At 39.5% G+C, this 18,374-nt stretch overlaps 1 protein-coding gene across 1 annotated transcript in view; it reads left to right on the top strand.

The window, feature by feature from the left end:
- Positions 1-18,374, top strand: part of NKD1 (NKD inhibitor of WNT signaling pathway 1) — a 69,427-nt gene that overhangs the window by 37,907 nt on the left and 13,146 nt on the right. Inside the window, exons 3-4 of the mRNA XM_042027749.1 lie at positions 11,046-11,152; positions 13,691-13,786. Coding sequence (XP_041883683.1) covers positions 11,046-11,152; positions 13,691-13,786 — 203 coding nt within the window. The remainder of the gene's footprint in view (positions 1-11,045; positions 11,153-13,690; positions 13,787-18,374) is intronic.

Genomic DNA, 18,374 nt, shown 5'->3' with positions numbered 1-18,374 from the left:
ATCCCAAAGGTGAGCGAGGCATCATGGTGAGTCTTGGGCAGCTGATTGTCAGCACCCAACGGGTCGCTCATATCAGTGAGTGAAGCTCGAGGGAAGGTACCCTGTAGCAGGACTGAGACAGGGCTGAGAAATGGGTGCCAGGGATAAGAGGTCTGTGGTGTGTGCTTGTGGCTTGAAATGGCTGGGCCTCAGTTGTATGGGCTCACTGCTCATTTGGGCTGGGCTGGGTCACAGTCTCGCTGAGTGCAGAGCGAGGCAGGCTGTTCACAGCTCTGCTCCACCTGCCCACCCTGTGGGCACACCTGACAAACCCTGACCACCCCCCTGGGGGGCTGGGTCACCACTGCCCAGGGCTGTCCTGCTCTCCTGCCTTGGCACTGCTGGGTACGAGCTCAGGTGTGCCATGGCAAAGCGACGGACTTGGGTGTACCTGTGAGAGAGCTGATCCCGTGTCTATGGTCAGAGATAAAGCTGCATTACTGTACATGTGCAGCAGTACAATAATGTACTTGAACATCCACCATCAAGAACAAAGAATGAAATATGGGAACAAGTCAGGAGTTTGAAAACAATCTCTCTGGAAACATGATGAATACCAGTGGTTTCATTTATTCTGCTTAAACAAAGGTCCTTTTCTACTTTTAATTTCCCAGCAACGATTATTACCAGTTACTTTTCTTGTAGCTTTGACCACAGTTCATGGAGGTTTTATTAAACATGTTTTTGAAAAGTGAGTCAAAATGCCATTCTTCTCTGACCCTCTTGTGACTCTCTCTTTTCTTTTCTATTTTTTTTCCTATTTTTTTTTATCCGTGTGAAGCTAGTGCATATTTCCAGTCAAAGATTTTGGACTAGATAATACTCTCATGCTGGTGTTTGTAGAATTATTCCAGTTTTTTTTCCTTTATAATTGAAAGAATTTTGGTCTGTGGTATTTCAGAAGACAACATATTGTTTCAGATCGCTCACCTTTACATGAAACACTACACTCATTTTTAGCTCATTTTTAGAAACCTTGAATACTCCATTTAACAGGCAATATGTCCTGCTGCAACTCCCAAATATTCCCAATGTTACAAGTTTTCTTGTGTTTCACTGACCTGTGACAGCACCAGGCAACTGAGCTTGAGTGCAGCCTTTGCTGGGGTTGTGGTAGCTTTCTGCAAAAGGTTTTTGTTTAGATCCCATGTTCTGCTAAGGCCCTTCTCTCCTGCCCACAGGGATTTCAAATCTTGGAGTGTCTTACGTGTGGACACACATTATGGCAGGATTAAATGGTTCTTGCATTTCTGGGACTGCATTTAGGAGCTGTTGTTTTATATAGATGGCCTGCCTGGTAGATGCAAAGTTAGAAGCCTGAATCTTGGGCTGGGTAAGTTTAGCTACAACAACTCGCAGAACCTTGCAAACACTCGAGTGTGTCGATGCAGAGCTGTGGAGGCAATTTCCATGACAAGCATGTTGCTTTGCCAGTTGCTGTTCCAAATTCAAAGTGTGTATCAGTCAGGGTGCTTTTGTGTGTTTCAACTCCACTTCTGCTGCAGTAGCTACAGAAACCCAAAGTTTTACCTCACCAGGCAGAACAAGTGCCCTTTGTTACCTAGACAGATTACAGGTTTTTCTAAAGTCTGCTCTTCATAAAAGCCCAGCTTGAACAGTGGAAATTCTGACTTGCCTCAGATACTGAGGAGACTTTTATAGTTTCAAGTAGCTCCAGGGTTATATTTTAAAAGTTGAATTTCATCACATGTTTCAAGTTTGGTGGAAAAAAAAAAAAGGCATGATATTTTTAGCAGAAAAAAGTCCCCCCACACCTTTTTTCTTAACAGATGTTTCATCTCAATCATATCCAAACCTCAAAGCACAAGTAGCAGTCAACCTTATTCTCCTGTGGAGAAAGAGATAAAATGTCATTTGTTTGGAAGACAAGCTTTTTTTTGTAACCACAACTAGTCTGTGAGTAAAAGCAAATAATAAATGCAGCACTCTGGGATTGTGGAAATGAACCTGAAGCAACATTTCTGCTCTTGAAAGAGCTTGGAGTCCAGCTGCTCTTGTAAGATGGAAAGTCCCAACCCCCCCAAAATACCGAAAACAAAATAAAACTTCTAGCAATCAGTTTTTTCTTGCTTTATAAATCTGATCCAGCAATCCAGGTCCTTTCACCAATAAAATACGTCATCCAGAGTTCTCAACTTTGTACCAAAAAGGATTTAAAACTGTAAAGGTAACAGAAAGAGAAAAAAGGAATAGTAGTTGTAAACCAAAATATCCAGAAGTAAGAGAGCCACTACCCAAGGAAATTTCAGAGGGCTCTGGAGGAGGGGAGAGCATTTCTGTGCCTGGCAGCCAGGGCTGCGCTCAGGGCTCAGTGCTGGCACAGGAGTTGCTGAGGGAAGCCAAGGCAGCCCTGCACTCTGTGCATAAAAGATATTTTTAGGAGGGAGTTATAGTCCATCCTAAGGATGTGGAGGCATAAAGCTGAAGTGTGGTGCTGCAGACCCTTGTTTTGCTATTTCGAGGAGCCTTTAAAGAGAGCGGAGCCATGCAGGTGTGGCAGGACATTGTTGGCAAACTGGGGTTCGGACTAATCCACTCCCTGTGCTCCTGCAGGATGCCCTGGGAGCTGTCCTGTCCCAGGCACCTGTGCCCTGCAGGGACAGCTGCCCAGCCCCTCTAGCACATGGGTATTGCTGCCTAGATTTCAAAATGCTACATCTGAAGGTAAATTCACAATGACAGTGTCTAGGAGAATATTACAGGATCTTCCACCAAAGGGGTAGCTCAAAGTGGGAAGCTGAATCTTGAGTTGCTGTCTGGAGCAACAGGAAGGGCTGGCTCCTCCTGAAAGGGTGCTCCAAATCATGCTCCAAACCATCTCGTCTTCTGTGTTTGAGCAGTATGTGGGCTTCCATCTCTGGCTGAGGTCTTTAGGCTGTGCTAATTAACAATGGTGAGCAGATACATGCCTTTGCTCTGTGGGAATTGTTTCTCTGATGAGATCCTGTGTATTCTCCAGATTTCAGGTGGTTGGGTCAAGCCCTGGTGAAATTTATTTCTCCGCATGTTTAGCAGTATGTGATGCATCACCTCAGTACCATTCCTCACCCATGCATTAATATGAAAAGGGAAAGGGATATGCACATGTATATGCTGGACTAATATTAATCACAATAACGCTTTTCTCTTGTTTTGTGGATCAGCCTCTATTCACCCCTCCCTCTCAGAATAATACGTAGGGCTGTGAGGATGGGAATACTGAACCTACTACTGAATATTTACTAAAGTGTTGTCAGATGTGTAACTAATTCATCACAGCCAAAATAATGTTACAGTATGGGTCGACAACGTTGCTCTCTATAAAAGTTTAGCTCTGAGAGGGTCAGAGTGACATTCATCCTCATGGGAAGCAATTCTGATTAATTTAATATTACAGGTCAGATACCTTTAGAGGCCCCATTATCACAGCAAAGGTGGTAGAAACACGATTTTCTTACTGAACTTCTAAGTTAGATGGGAGCAAGTTAATATCAAAGCCTACATTATTAATAACATCACCTACTCAGTCTTTGAATAAAGGGTTATGCAGGGGCTTCTTTTTCTTCCCCTGTGAATCTCAGGGGGAAAAAATCCAAAGAGACAAAGACAAAGAAAATTTAAGATAGAAAATCCTATGAGAACATGCATGTCTGCAACTTACACTGAGAATGAATTTTTAAAAAGCAAAATTGTTACCAGTTACTAACCAAAATCAGTGTAGGACCATCTTTAGAGGAGAGAGGTCTTTTTTCTTTTGTTTTAAGCTGCAAGTGATCAGTTGATGTCCCTATCTGTCCCTGTTCAGTAACAGAATTCAACACTTCACAGGCCCATTCAGAGCCCCAGGGACATACAATACTGTAAGAAGGTGGTGAGGGGTCCATATGACAGTGACAGTTTTCACTTAAGGAACACTTACCTATGTTAAATGGTGCAACAGATTGCATTCTGTTCATGAGGGTTTTGATATGGCCACTGATCAAACAAAAATCTTGCTTCTACAGGTATCATCCTGAACTATTCTGACCAAAACTTACGGAGATTCTTCCCTGTTTTCGTGTTCTCTTCTTTTTTTTTTTTTTTTTTTCTTTTTTTCTTTTTTTTTTTTTTTAAGGTTGGGGTGGGGAATGAGAAATGATCTTCTTTGATCTCCAATGAGGAAGGAAAAAAAAAAGACTGTTCTGTTCAGGCTTTTGGCTAACACAACAAACAGTGTTTAAAATTTAACTTTGCTTAATTAATTAGTAATTCTGTTTAGTGCTGTCTGATCTTCATCCAAAAGGTATTTTGAAGCTTGAGAACTGAACATCAAAGTGTATTGGGTGAAGATGGTCAAGTAAGGCATTTAATCTGGCAGTTTCTGTTGATGAAATACAGCCAGTTGGGGCGCTAATTGGAAAAGGGAATCATAATCTGGCAAAATTCAGCAAACTCCCTCCCTTTAGCAAATTCACTCTAGAGAGAGTGTGAGAAATCTAGGTTTAGTGTTTAAGCATGTATGAGTTACACCCTAGCTAGCAGAGAGGGACCATTTGTCTTTTCTATCTGCATCTTTACTACACAACTTTTTTGCAAGGAAATAGTAAAAAATCCACCCCACTCTCCCCAGCATAACAGCCAAAAAAATCCCCAAACCACCAAACCAAAAAAGCCAGACCTAGATAGAAACCTGTGGTTCTGCATCAAAGCTTGGAAGTATTTCTACTTAGAAATGTCAAATTATTGGGATTGGCGAAAGGAATTGAACCTTTAAGGGAGGTGGTGTTGCACAGACCTGTGAGTTTGACTAAACTTTATTCAGGAGAGAAATTGTTTTCTGAGCGAATTTCAGTTTAGCTGTTCCTCAATGTCTTAGTGGTGTTTTATCAGTTAGAACCATGCCTGAATATTTAAAACATATTTTGGTCTTCTATTTTTGTTGGGTTTTGTATTTCTTTGGGTTGTTTTTTTTTTCTTTTTTTGCAAGCTGTCACAAGGTCTGAGTCACTGTCCCTCTGCTCTGTCTCCTCCTGGTCAGGTGCTGGCAGTAGGTCTTGTAACACTGTGACTCTTTTTTTCCCTATGGTGTGCAAATGAACCTTTAATTTGTGTTGTGACTGTCAACAAGAAACCATGAAAGAGAAAACATGAGTTCTCTCCATATTTTCAGGTTGAAATACCCATCCCAGATTGGTAGGAGGCACTACTAGTACAGCTTCCTCTAAATTGGTTTTGACTTGTCCCGCTGGATGTAAAATGGACAATTAATTTCCCTACAGTAAGTTTCAGAGAAGGCAGCTTGATCTTTGTTGTTTTGAAGGGTGTGTCTAATTCATCAGCTTCAGCTTTCAGACAGGGAAAGCTGAATACATGCTTTTGGCACTGACCCAGGACGAGCCTGTTTTTCTATGTGCTTGTTCTGGTGGCTGTGGAACAGGAATGTTCCTCCCTGACCCCCTTCTCCCTATGTTCATTTGCCACTGGAGAAGAGAGCAAAGTTATCTCCATCAGATCTGTGGAATAAAATAAAATGTGCTTAATGGGAGTGATGTTTCTTAAACCATGGCCTCCAGGAGAACTTAGAAGTGAAATCTGAATGTGAAAGTAATTGTTAATTAAAGGACGACTTCTTAATTTAGACTTTCAAACATGGTTGTTATTGTTCTAGTTGTTGCGCAGTCAGTGAGAAATGTCAGTTATGTTTGTCAAACCTGATTTGCAATGAAAAAATGTTGGCAGAACCAGATAACTTAGACATCAGAGACCTCAGCTAAAACAATGAAATTAATTCTCTTTCTATCCCTTTGGTTCTCATAGTCTCCTAAGTTCTGCTGCATCTGCTAGATCTGTAAATTGGAAGGGAAACCCTTATCCTTTTATGTCCATAGGAATTTTACTACTGAGCTTGGCCTGCTCTTTGACACTCAATTCCACCAGTCAAATATTGCTGCTGGAGTTCAATTTGACCTGTTATAGAAGTGCTTATGACTTCACCTCCTTGTCTTAATAGATGATTTTTAAATTTTGCTTTTATCCTACTCCCCCACAAGTCTCAGGTTCTAGTGTGTGGTTTGTTGTTCCTTTCCCCACGTACAGATAATTCTGTCCCTTTGCTTCTGGTAGTAGTTTTAAAGAATTGCTGTGGAATCCAGTCCACCCAACATGAGAGGAAGGCTAATAATATTTCACTTCAAAGGTTTGGTTTCATGTGTGGCAGGTGCTGACTTTCATAGGTGGCATTTTTGTCAATTCTCCAGTTTTACCTTTACTCTGGTTTCTCTCAGTAATGACCCTGACATTAAGATAGGGTTAACATATCGCTGGTAATGTCCAGTCATAATTCACCACTGTGGAATTGCACAGCTTCTCCTGTAGTTCTGCTTTTTGAATTAAGGTGATGCAACAATCACATAGCTTTGGGAATGGCTGTCCTTCGAAAGAGGTTCTGAAGTTGTTTGTCTGTTTAGCCTGAGTTCTCCTAACTGCTATGCAAAATTTGGAGTTGGTAGCCCGGACTTGGACCTTCATCAGAGTTGCACCCTTTGATTCTGAGCTCAAGGTCCTGTTAATCCATCTGACTAAAATGCGAAGTACAGTTGAAAACTGGAGTGAAGCTGTCCTTGCTTTGAGACGGCAGATCATTTGACAAAGAGCATGGTCCTTTGCTGGAATGAACCTTTGAGAGATGTGGAATAACACGCCACCTGAGTAAGGGTGAATGTTTAAATAGTCACTTTTCCACCTGAGTGCAGCTCTATTTTGGTGTTTTCTTTTTTCTCCCTTATTGTTAGATGCACGATGGAGGCAAGAGAAAAATTTTTTTTTCTGCCTGAAGCTTAGTATTCTAACCTCATTCAATACACAGCGCAGCAATCAGTTTACCTCATTTCTGGGATATTTTGGTGATTCCTAAGGAGCATTTTGAATTATTACCCCCTTTCCTTAGGAATGAAAAAAAACTGAAAAAAAGACTTAATTCTTCTGGGATGAGTCTTAATATCTTTAAACTGGTGTTCATTCTCTTGCTCTTTTCCTCCCCCTCTTCAATTATAAGCAATTGGGTGGTAGTAATTAACAACTGTAGGGAGAAACATCTGCTAGTACACTTAAGCCAGTCAGTTTGTTTTTTGTGAAAGAATGGTATTTCACAATTTTTCCAAGTTAATATTTTTCCTTTATTGTCTTTCCAATTTCAAATATTGTCCAGACGCATTTTTATAGTGTCTTAAGGTTATAGAAGTGAATACAAGACCATTAATAATGAACAAGAAAAGAACATAATAAAGAAAACATATGCAATATTTCAACTCATGAAACATTCTGTTAGGGAACATTGTTTTTGAGAGCATATGGTTATTCCCATGAGAAGCAATACATATACTTTTTTTCCCTTCAGTTGTGGATTCCCACAACAAGGGTATATTTCTCTGTGTATTTTTCTGTGTAGCATGTTCTTTTTGTCAGGACTTGTTGTCTGAGCAGGGAGGTAAGTGTTTTTGTGTGTAGACCTATTTCTGATGGCCTAGACTTTGGAAACTCAAGTCTATTAATTCTCCACACTCCTTTGAGATAACTATCTTGTCTAGTCTAGTTTAATATCATTGGCAGAGCTGAAAGGAAGTTCACATTGTGAATGTATCTGAACCTTGGCATGTGGCTCACTGGTGGATCTCTGTTTACAGGCTGCCAGTTTTAACTGTCCAAAGCAGACATTCTCATTTTATTTATAAGTAGGCTCTGCATGTGTTTGTATCCCTCATGAAACTGAGCACGTCAATAGTCAAAACTAAGTATAGCAGCAAGATGCCTAACACTTCTCCTTCTCTTAGACAAAACAGTATGTATTTTTAAATGTTCAATGAGTTTGGATAAGACACATGGGAATATATGCACAGACACATTATTTGATCTCTTGTAAATACTATTTTAGTATCTCCATATTGCCCTTTAAAGTTTCCTCAGTTAGATTTCATTTTTCTTTGCTGAACAAAGCTTGACATCAGGATGAGATCACCAGATTTTCCCATTTCATTTGAGCTCCAAAATGAGTAACTGATTTCAAAGGATAATTCCCTGGAGCAGCAAGGCCAGTAAGTTCTTCAGATCAAAGGTCAGTGAAGCTCAAAGAGGATAATTTCTGGCATACAGCATTTAAACCCTCCCAAGGAGTGTACTGCAAGATGTATCCCCTCCTTCCCCAATAGTTGAACCCTTGTTTTTTGAGAAGACTAATTTGTCAGTGCACATTTTTTCCTCTGTTACATGAATTATACATTAAAGCGAAAGCTTCCTATCTGAACACACAAACTGTACATCCAGAAAGGTTGTTAACCGTGCCAGGGGAAGGGCTGCTCCTGAAAGCAGAAGGTAACTCTGTGCTGTTCCTCTCTGAAGTGCCTGGTGTGGACTGGGGAACTCTGGTGCTCTATGCACATGCCAGTGGCTTTTAGCACAGTGTAGGAGCATGGTGGGGGAAAGGAGGAAGTGCTCTCTAAGACACTTTGTTTTGATAGAAAACCCAACAAAGAGCACTGTGGCAGGGAATAATCATCTTGTGCAGGATCTGCCTCACAGTGCTATGCCTAATGCAGTCTGCCATGCCATTGTCATTTGGGATGCTGACCCTCAACAGATAAAAGACCACTGTAGAAGTCTTTTGGCCATCATGTACTTTTAAACATTTAAAAGAATGTGTGATAACAGGAGTGAATTTTTTTTTTTTCCAAATAGCGGTTCACTGTCCCAGTGAAGCTAGTGGTCATACCAGCCCACCTTTCATTTATTTCGCATTCCCTAGAGCAAGATTGTGAGGGATTGCAAAAGCCTCTTTTACAGAAGTTTCTGTCAGGTAATAACTGTGAATGTGAAGAACCAATCACTGGTAGAGATGAGGCACTGAAAATCTAGGGGTGTGCCTGAAGAACCACTATCAGTGTAACTTGTTATGAAGGCCCAGGTTACCTTTTCATTTCTTGTTGATGTTAGAATGAAACAACAAAGCTGGACTAAAGTAGACAAACAAATGTTGTCTTTTGTTGTATGGGAATCTTTTTGTGGCCTTAGCTTTGAACTTCCAGTAATGCTGAGTTGTATTTACGGGCAAAGTGAGTATAAAGCAAATGGCACTCTGTCAGATATACTTCAAAGTATATATTGGAAATAATACTTATTTTAATACCTGTCTTATGTATGATAAACACTCTATAAAAACCTCCTAAGAAACAGTCCCTGCTTTCCAATAACAACAGGTTAATAGAATCAGGGAAGAAACTGCTGTGAAAGCACCTTTGTCTTCCTTTGTCTGACCTTCCTACTTAGCTTATGTTTGGTCTAAGGAATGTTAACATGACTTGGAGTAGAAATCAAAGTATATCAACATGTCAGTATGTGTATAATAAACACCATTGTGTTGGTATAATGCAGATTACACATGTGTTTGTGTTGGGAAGCTGGTATTAGTATAACATCAAAACCACCAGTCCATATCAAAGTCAGGAAATTCCCAAGGTCAGGATTTGTACTCCATTCCCCTTCTTTACTGCATATCCATCTTGTATAGCATACCACAGTTTTGAAAACAAACAAACAAAAGTAATACAATAATTTTAAATTTAAACACATAAATGAGATTATGATATGTATTTCAGTGTGACAATGTGAGTGTTGTGACAGAATTCTGGAATTTCTGGGAGTATGAAGCTATGGTAATGGGAATTGTGGGAATTTTTTGTGTGGGGTTTTGTTGTTGTTGTTGGGTTAGTTTTTTGAAGCTTATTTTTCTAGTTTAAATATGAAGGAAAGTCCTGGAAAATGGCTAATAGAGTATCTTAATTTCTAGCATGGTAGTGACTTGCTTTCCTAGAAGAATGGTTGGGAGGCAGCTCAGCAGTGTGGAACACCAGGAGAGGCACTAAACCCAGTTTAAAACAGGTCACCCTGAACTGGAGGGGATCATGTCACCTTTTTTGTAAGGAATGCAACTTGATTGAACTGGCACTTAATGAGATGCTACTTACAAAGGCATCCCCAAGAAACAGTTCCTAAATAGCGTTAGGATAAAGGCTTTGGGTAAATGCAAATGCTGCAGTGCAAGAGAAGAAAATGCTGGCTTTAGGACCCCGTGTTCTTGCAATATTTGATTTTGGGGAGTTGGAAGGATTGTTGCTATATGTAATGGAGTATGGGCATAATGTTGGCTGAGGTGGGTGGATGTGTAAAAAATCATGTCTAAAAGTCTCAGAGTAGGGTTAAAAAGTCTGTGTATATTTTCATAATGCTAATGAAGATAGAATTAGTTTTCTTCAGATACAGGGTTTCATCATGTGCAAGGCTGAATGCCCCTGCAGAAGCCAAAGGAACAGCTATAAGTTCTAGGCATTTGTCTTTTAATCCACATGAGAAGCATGTATCTTTCTGTTACATATATGATATATGTTATGTTGTGATAGATATTAATATTGATGCTCTTTATGAGTGCTCTTGATTTATGCAAGTGCCTGATGTTTTAACTTGAAACTTGAGTAAAATATGCTATTTCATGCATTGAAAAAAGGCAACTAATCTTTTTGGCAGGTAGTGTTACCTTCTTGGAAGGTACTAAGCTTTGCGTGTGTTTGAAGAGTGAAACTGGAACAGAATGAGGACTTTATTTCAACTTCATTACTTCACTCACTGCTGGTGAATGTGATAGGTTTTTGCAATATGTCAGAAACTTTCAATATTTTGCAAATCATTCAACTTATTTGCAGTAACATTTCTGCTGTTTTATATTCTCCTAATACTGTGTTTGAACTTCCTGTGACTCTAGTGATGTTTGTAGGAGAGGCTGTGTACCAAAAGCCGTTGGTAGATTGTCTGCTGAAATTATCCCAGATGTGTAGTGAACACAAAAGCAAATCAAGTATAATGATCCTCTCATACAAGTTTGCTGATATCAATTTCACCCTAAATATAAAGACAGGTTTGCAAATATGAGACTGCTTTGACATTTCCTTATAAGCATTTTTTCTTAAATATGCTTTTCGTAGTGGCTTTGCCTCCAGAGAAGACAGATGGAGTTTGCAGTGGAGATGAAAAGAAAGCAGAAAAAGAAAGTGACACACGCACGAGTTCCAAGAAGCAGCTGAAATTTGAAGTAAGTCCTTTGCATTTTAAAGTTTCACTGTACTGACATAATTATGGTAGAAAAATAACCTGTGGACCAAATAGTGTCATCTGATGCATGTTTATTGCTCCCAATGTTTGTAATGGGTATGGGAGGCAACAGAACTGGCACAAATCAGTGCCTTACTATTGGTGCTCCTTAGGAGGTGATTTGTGACATTTATTTCCAGGTTTGGAGAGAATCAAATGGTGATTATTTCTCTTCAGGGTCTGAAATGTATAGTAAGAAGCTTTCAGTTTAACCCTTTATATGTTATGCCAGCTACCATATTATCAAATCTTTAGATTGAGTTTCATGGACTATTGCACTTGGGTAAATCTACGTGATGTAAAGGATGCTTGTAAAAGCTTCTGAAATGATTGGTCTTCTGTGCCCAGGTCTCCAAAGTGAAATAATCCTGACCTGCTACACAGGAAATCCATCTGATCACATGGAAGGAGGAGAAGGAGGGTGATGAGTCCTATGGGCTATTTTGTTGTAGACTTACAAACATCATATAACTGCCAGACATCATGTGTAGTTGGGAGATTTTGTTTCTGTAGGGAGTCTTTTCATAAATATGAGTATGGAAGCATGCAGTCATCCAGCTAGTGGGTTGTCTGTCTTGGTGAGGAGGAAGATATTCTGGTACCAGCAAGAAACAGCACAAATATTCATCTCTGCACTTCAGCAGGTATGGCAAACTTCTGCCTTTCAGTGCTGTCAGGCTCCCTAAGTAATGAGCTTTGTGTTTCTTCAATTGCTGTTTAAAAGACACCTTGCAGCATGGCTCGAGTGTTCTTTTCCTTCTCAGCCTTCTCAATCCGGTACAATTTATTCAATTTATTTTTTATTGTTTTAAAGCAGATTAGGGGGAGGTAGGTTTCCCATGGGTAGTCCAGGTATTGCTTGTGTGCCTTCTGGGGGGAGGTGAATGTTCCTTTTTTTTTTTTTATTGCACAGCTATAACTCTTTTTCTAGGCACATTTTACATTCTACCTTGAGTAGCAGACATTTGCAGACAGGAAAGGCATGATAAATTGCAATTAACAGTGCCTTGACATTTGAATGTTGGAGGACACCTGTCAACATGGTTGGTGCCAGAGTAGCTGGAGCTCCACTGTACCAGCAAAGTCTGCGTTTGTTCCCAAGTAGTTCTTGGCATGCCATAAAGGTTAGCACTTGGTTCTAGGCACTGTGACTAATGCAGGGAAGGTTTCCACGGCTCTTAACTAAGCAGAGCACATCCTCACATAAAGATGTTATGGTAGGCAGTGTGGGACAGGGAAGTATTAATATGTGGCAAGAAACCAAGTATTGAATTTTTTTTCCCTTGTTCTACAAATGGAAGTTTTCCAGCAATGTAAGCTGGGAGCTAAGAGACTGGTAAATGCTTCAAAGGTATAAAAGAATCAGAAACGCGTGTGTTGCGACAAGAGGTCTAAATCTGAGGTGAAAGTGATTTGGCTTTTAAAGGTGCCGGGAATGTTTATGTAATACGAAACTGTGTTTCCACAGTGGAGTGTGGGGCACTTGGCAGCTCTCAGCCGGGCTTGTTACAACTGAGAGGAAGGCTGCCTTTGAACTCGGCAGGGGACGGGGTACCCGTAACTGCTGTAGGGAATTGGTTTCAAGTCAGAAGATCAACCAGGTATTTTGAGGTCTATCATGCTGGAGCTATTTGGAGCTGTTTATTTTACTTGCATACAGTGCCTTTCATTTTAATTGCACTGTAACTTCTCTGTTTTCCCTTTTTGTGGCTCTGGATAATTCTGATTGCACAGACCTTGAGAGACAGCAAATGATTTGCACCCAGGTGTCAGTCGAAGTGCATCCTTTGTTCTTGATTTTGGTTTGGGGATTTATTTCCCCTTAAACAAATTGATTCTTTCAGGCTTTCCACAGATCACACTCTCACTAATAGAAACATAGTTAAAACAAGAAGCAGGCAATCCAGGTTGTCCACCAGGTTGTTCTTGCCAGTTCCAAGGCAGGCTCCATTTCAGGAGCTTCAGTGGCTTGATGTTGTACTGCACTAACTCTGACAACCTTTGCCTGTCAAATATCTGTGTCGAGGACAGGTCTCTCTGGTGGGGATTTGTGTCCATACCACATTAATCCTTACTCCTGGCCCTGTGGTGTGCCACCTCATTTTGCAAGTCTGCTTCTGTTGTCTTCCTCTTCCTGAGTTAAGCATAGTTTTCCTTCTCACTTTTTAGTGGGGTATTTTACTACATTTCAAGAGCTTCAGGGAGTAGTTTTCTTGTACCTTTTCCTGTTTTCTACAATGCAGTAGAAAGCATGTTGTGAATTCCCTGAGGTGTATCCCAGAGAGTTAGGAGGGTTATATGACTGTGATGGGACCTCTTTGTTGTGGTGGACAGAGGCCTCTCCGGGACATATCCTGAAAGTTTCCTCCCACAGGGGAGGGACGAAGGAAGAAAGCAAGCAGCCTCCTTCTACAGAGAGTCTCCTCTGCAAACAGGCCTTTTGCTTTAGGTAATCAGCTGCTCTTTGCATGTTTCTTAGGAATTGCAATGTGATGTGTCTGTAGAGGAAGATAACAGGCAAGAATGGACCTTCACACTGTATGACTTTGATAACAACGGAAGAGTCACACGTGAGGTAAGCAAAGTACAGCTGCCCCTTTATGTGCAGCGCTTGCTAACAAGAGAAGTGTTTTATAACAGGAACATTTTTTCTACTATGAAGTAGAGGTGTCCTGCCAACTTAAATAGCAGTTTCCATGGACCCTTCTCTCCTATAAACAATCCCACCAGTAGTTCACTGTTTTCAGATGTACTGTACCATTTTTTAAGCTGGTTGTTGTTTAATACCTGAGATTAGCCTTTAAAAAATAGTACCGGCATTTGAGGAGGAAAAATATCTGAAACAACTGAACAGCTAAACACATTGTCAAAATAAACCCCTGCAAATGTATATTGTTCTGGCTTCTCTCCTGCTTTTCAGAGTTAAGCTAACTAAATAGCAAGGTTGCTTGCTGACGTTCTTTCCAATAGTACTAACTATACTTTTCTATTGTTTTCATGAATATTGGGCTGATCTCTGCCTTTTCCCTCCAAGTATAAATAACACTGATGATGTTCTCTGGAGGACCATAAAGAATGGCTGTTAAAGCATACCTGTGTGTATTTTTTATCATCAGGATGTCTTCAAGTCACATTTCATGTGCAAATGAGAAGCCAAATAAGAGGATGTATAGATTAGGATATAGTCTTTTTTGAGAACTATTTCTGCCTGAATTGAATAACACTTCTTCTAGAAGAATGTCTTTTACTTGGGATTTACTGCCGTGTGCTGTCATTGATTTTTGTGATGTGTGTTTACTGGCTCCCATGCCTTTAGATAATCAACTGAAAATCAAAGGCTTTTTCTCACTTAGATCTAATGCTGGTGCCTGTGACAATTGCTAAAACTGACTGAAAGCAATAGGGCAAATACTGAAAGTGTAGTGGCCTTAGACACCAACTGAGGGCAGATTTTTTTCCTGTAAGCCTGAAGCAAATTTCTTTTGACATTGCCAAATGTGGTGGTTGTTCAGGGTTTTTAACATGTATTTGAACATCATTACAAGGTTATTTTTATTGTCGCTACTCTGATAGTGCATTGAATAGTGAAGTGAAATCTGTGCCACTCATGCACGAGAACAAGCAGATGAAAAGTTGCTGGCCAAGTCCAGAGTTTCAGATAGGGAGATAGAGAGAGGGAGGGCAAGAAAAGGAGGGGTGAGGTGAGGAAGTAGTGTTGTATTTGTTAATGTTTGTGGAATAGAGACTAGAAGAATGAAATAACTTGCTTGAAGTCTCACAAGAACCTAGTGGCAGATTGAACCCAGGTCTTTCAAGACCCAAGGCTAAGTCTTCATTACAAGATTATCATGACTCTCAAAAATAGGGGAAAAACACGCAAACCCCAAACCCACACACATGGGTGTCTTTTACATTCAGGCATGGAATTCCCATTAATGTCAGTGGGAGTTCCATGTGCTGAACATAACGAGAATATGCTTTCAAGTGTGTATACAATAATTATTTGTGATTATGTGGTACACCAAAGAGCTTAATTTGACTGTACTTTGAGAATATGTTACAGCCAAATTCTATCTCTCCCTGCTACAAGAGCAGACTACAGCTTAACTGAAACCAAATCTGTGCAGGGATTGAATATTATACTACTCTGAGGTCTGGAGGTTGCTACATTCAGGCTTGAACCTGTGCCAAAAAAAATTCTTTCAACCAAGGGACCAAATAGTTTGATAATTTTCAGCTCTTTACATGTGACCAAAGATAGAAACAAGCAGTATACACCATTGCTAATCTTCCCATTTATGTCACACACTTCTTCTGCAAACTGTTCCAGGACCATTTGTATAAGCCATCTTCTTGGTTATCTTCTGTTGAATCCAGGTGCAATTTATGATGGTTTTTTTGAGCAAGAATGACTATCAATAGCAGCTCATAGATAATCCTGGCCACAAAAGAGGAATTTTAGTCTCTTAATATGACATAGAAATTCTTGTTCTCCTGGCCCCTGGGAGCTGGGTAGACAAAGTGTGCCTGATACTGTCCTTTGCTAAGCAACTCTGCTCCTGTTCCAGCAAATGACTTAACGAGGGGGAACATTAAACATTTGAATAGTTTCAATTAAAATGAATAAGAGACATGTTTTCAGTTAAAAGTATGTGAAGTACATTGCTGGATCAGGGACAGAATGGGCAGTCTGAGGAAGAGGCTGATCTGTACCAGTGCCCTTTAGTGAGCTGATGAAAATGCATTCAGAAACAGTCAGCTTTTCTTAACAAAGGTCCAGCATTCTGGTGAGAAAAGCTTAATATGAACCTTTTCTCCTTCTTGGAAAATTTCCCTTTAATGTCTCCTGGATTTATAGCTGGATTTAACAGAGAGATGAAATTTTTTAAGTTAAGTTTTTTTACCTGTAGACCTGGAGGTGCCTTACAAAAAGAAGTCAGTAGTATTATTCTTGCTTTTCACCACGTTATAAAAGTGAGACACTGGAAAAGAAGTGGCATGCCCACCCACATCCATTTCATTTGATTCAAAATCATTGTGTTTAAAACATTATACCCCATGTCCAGAGAGTTTCCACAGGAATCCACGGTGTTAAATTAAGTTTGTAAGACACACAGGTGGGGAGCAATTTTACTAATGGACTGAATGGGTTTTTTTCATTCAAATGTTTAAAAATTGTAAATAAGCTGTGTATTTAGTTGATACAACTTCCCTTGGGTTTTACAGAATGACAGATCATCGCAAAAGCATTCAAATTCCATCTTAGTGAAATTTCTTCTGGATCTTAACAACATCTTCAGAACTTAATGCTGCTTTGATTTCCTCCTAGAATCTGTATGACTTATTCTGTAGTCTTTATAATTAGAAATTCATATCTAGTCAGGCTTCTTGAAGAGATACACCCATTATGAGAGCATAATTATTGGGATGGCAAATTATAAATTAGCATTACTGCATGTTACTAAACTTCTGCTTTTTCTGTCATAAGGATGTCTGGTTTTCCGTCCTTTTTGGTTTAGTGAGAGATAACTTCTCCTGTTCTAATATGTGTATTACAAAACTTGGCTAATAATGTTTCCCTTCATTCCATAAGCCATAAGAGGACAATTCATTATGTACAGCAGGCCTTTTTAGAACTGACAGCTGCGCTGTAATTATCTTCACACGAATATTTGTAATTGGACTTGAAACTTGGATAATTGAACTAATGTGTTTTGATCCATGAGGTTTTATATTGAGCTCTCTGAATGTAATTATACTTCATAAACACAAGCTTGTTTTTTGGTTTTTTTTTATCATTTCTTCCTTGTAAAATTGAGTTTCTTTGCTGAGCGGCTGCACAGGAATAAGCACACAAGAAAGTTCCTTGTCAGGACAAAAAAAAAAAAAAAAAAGGGGAATTTCTTCTAGAGTAGCTTTTGAGCAGATAGCAAGTGAAGCTCCTTTCACGTTCCAAATAAGAATGATTCAAAAATGTATGTGATCAAACAGAGCTGATGTTGCAATAAAAACATCCTGCTGTATGTAGAAATCAAACTACAAACAAAGTACAAATGAGACATTTGTATTTATCTTTTTCCAAGGGAAAGGTAATGAACTGATATTGATGTTTCTCTTCATGCATTTTTAATGCTAAAAATGTTCTTTGTGTCTTACATTAAATACCCAATTTTTCCTCTTATGTTTCCTTTGTGACTTGTTCTTTCCCTTTTTAGATTTTTTTACTCCTGTGCTCTGATGAATAAAAAGGTTTGAGGTTATATCTGCATTCAGAACTCAGTCATTGACTTCTGGAAGGATATTGGCTTTTTTGGGGCAACCATTTATCCACCTGACCCTTATCTTGAAATTTGTTGGTTTTCACTGTGTTTGTCAGCATTGTACTAACTCAGGACATAGAACAATTAAACCAATGGATAGAGGAGCAGTGCCCATCTGTGGCCATAATTTCAGCCATTAGAAATGGTGTCTTCATGTCAGGTAGAAATATTAAGAGAAAATATAACTTTCTCTTTTGGTTTTAAGGGGGGGTCGAAGAATTCTCTCTCAGGCAAGCTACAAAGACTCAAACTGAATCTTTTCTTTCAGTGTTATTAAACTCTTGGTTTTGGGGGTGTTTTGTGGTTTGTTTTTTTTATTTGAGGGAGGCTAGTAGTTTAGCATTTTTTGGGGGTTGTTTGTTGGTTGGAGTTTTTTAGGTACAAATATCCCATTCTGTTAAATTAATTCTAATGGAAAAGCCTATTAGTGGCTTCTACAAAAATCTCTAATTTTCTAACTAGTCTTGGGATGATAAGCTATGCTAATAGCTTATTAACTGGGAAAAATAAGGTCATCCCTGTACCACTAATATTCCTTAAAAATAGAAAATAGTACCTGGATAAGGACTTTCTTGGTCTCACATAAGTTCTGGAAGGAATGAGGAATACTTCAGTGCTCTCGTTCTTTTTTCAGACCCATTGGTTTCTCTGAATGTTCTAAATTACTGTTAATCTCCTACTGGAGATCCAAAAAAGTATTCTGCAGATACATGTGTGAGTGCAGCATACATGTGTGGGCTTAACTGTTTGCTTTTTAATATTTTGAATGGAAATATCTCTGGCAATCTATTAAATTTTCTCTTCTTAATATACTTTGTTGCCTTGGCTGCTTGATAAAAAAGG

Source organism: Corvus kubaryi, unplaced genomic scaffold (assembly GCF_017639235.1).
Source record: "Corvus kubaryi isolate FWS band 111438036 unplaced genomic scaffold, C.kubaryi_AGA036_p1.0 37300, whole genome shotgun sequence".
Classification (NCBI taxonomy): Eukaryota; Metazoa; Chordata; class Aves; order Passeriformes; family Corvidae; genus Corvus; species Corvus kubaryi.
The sequence above is the reverse complement of the archived record's forward strand: the minus strand, read 5'-3'. Positions and strand labels throughout refer to the sequence as shown.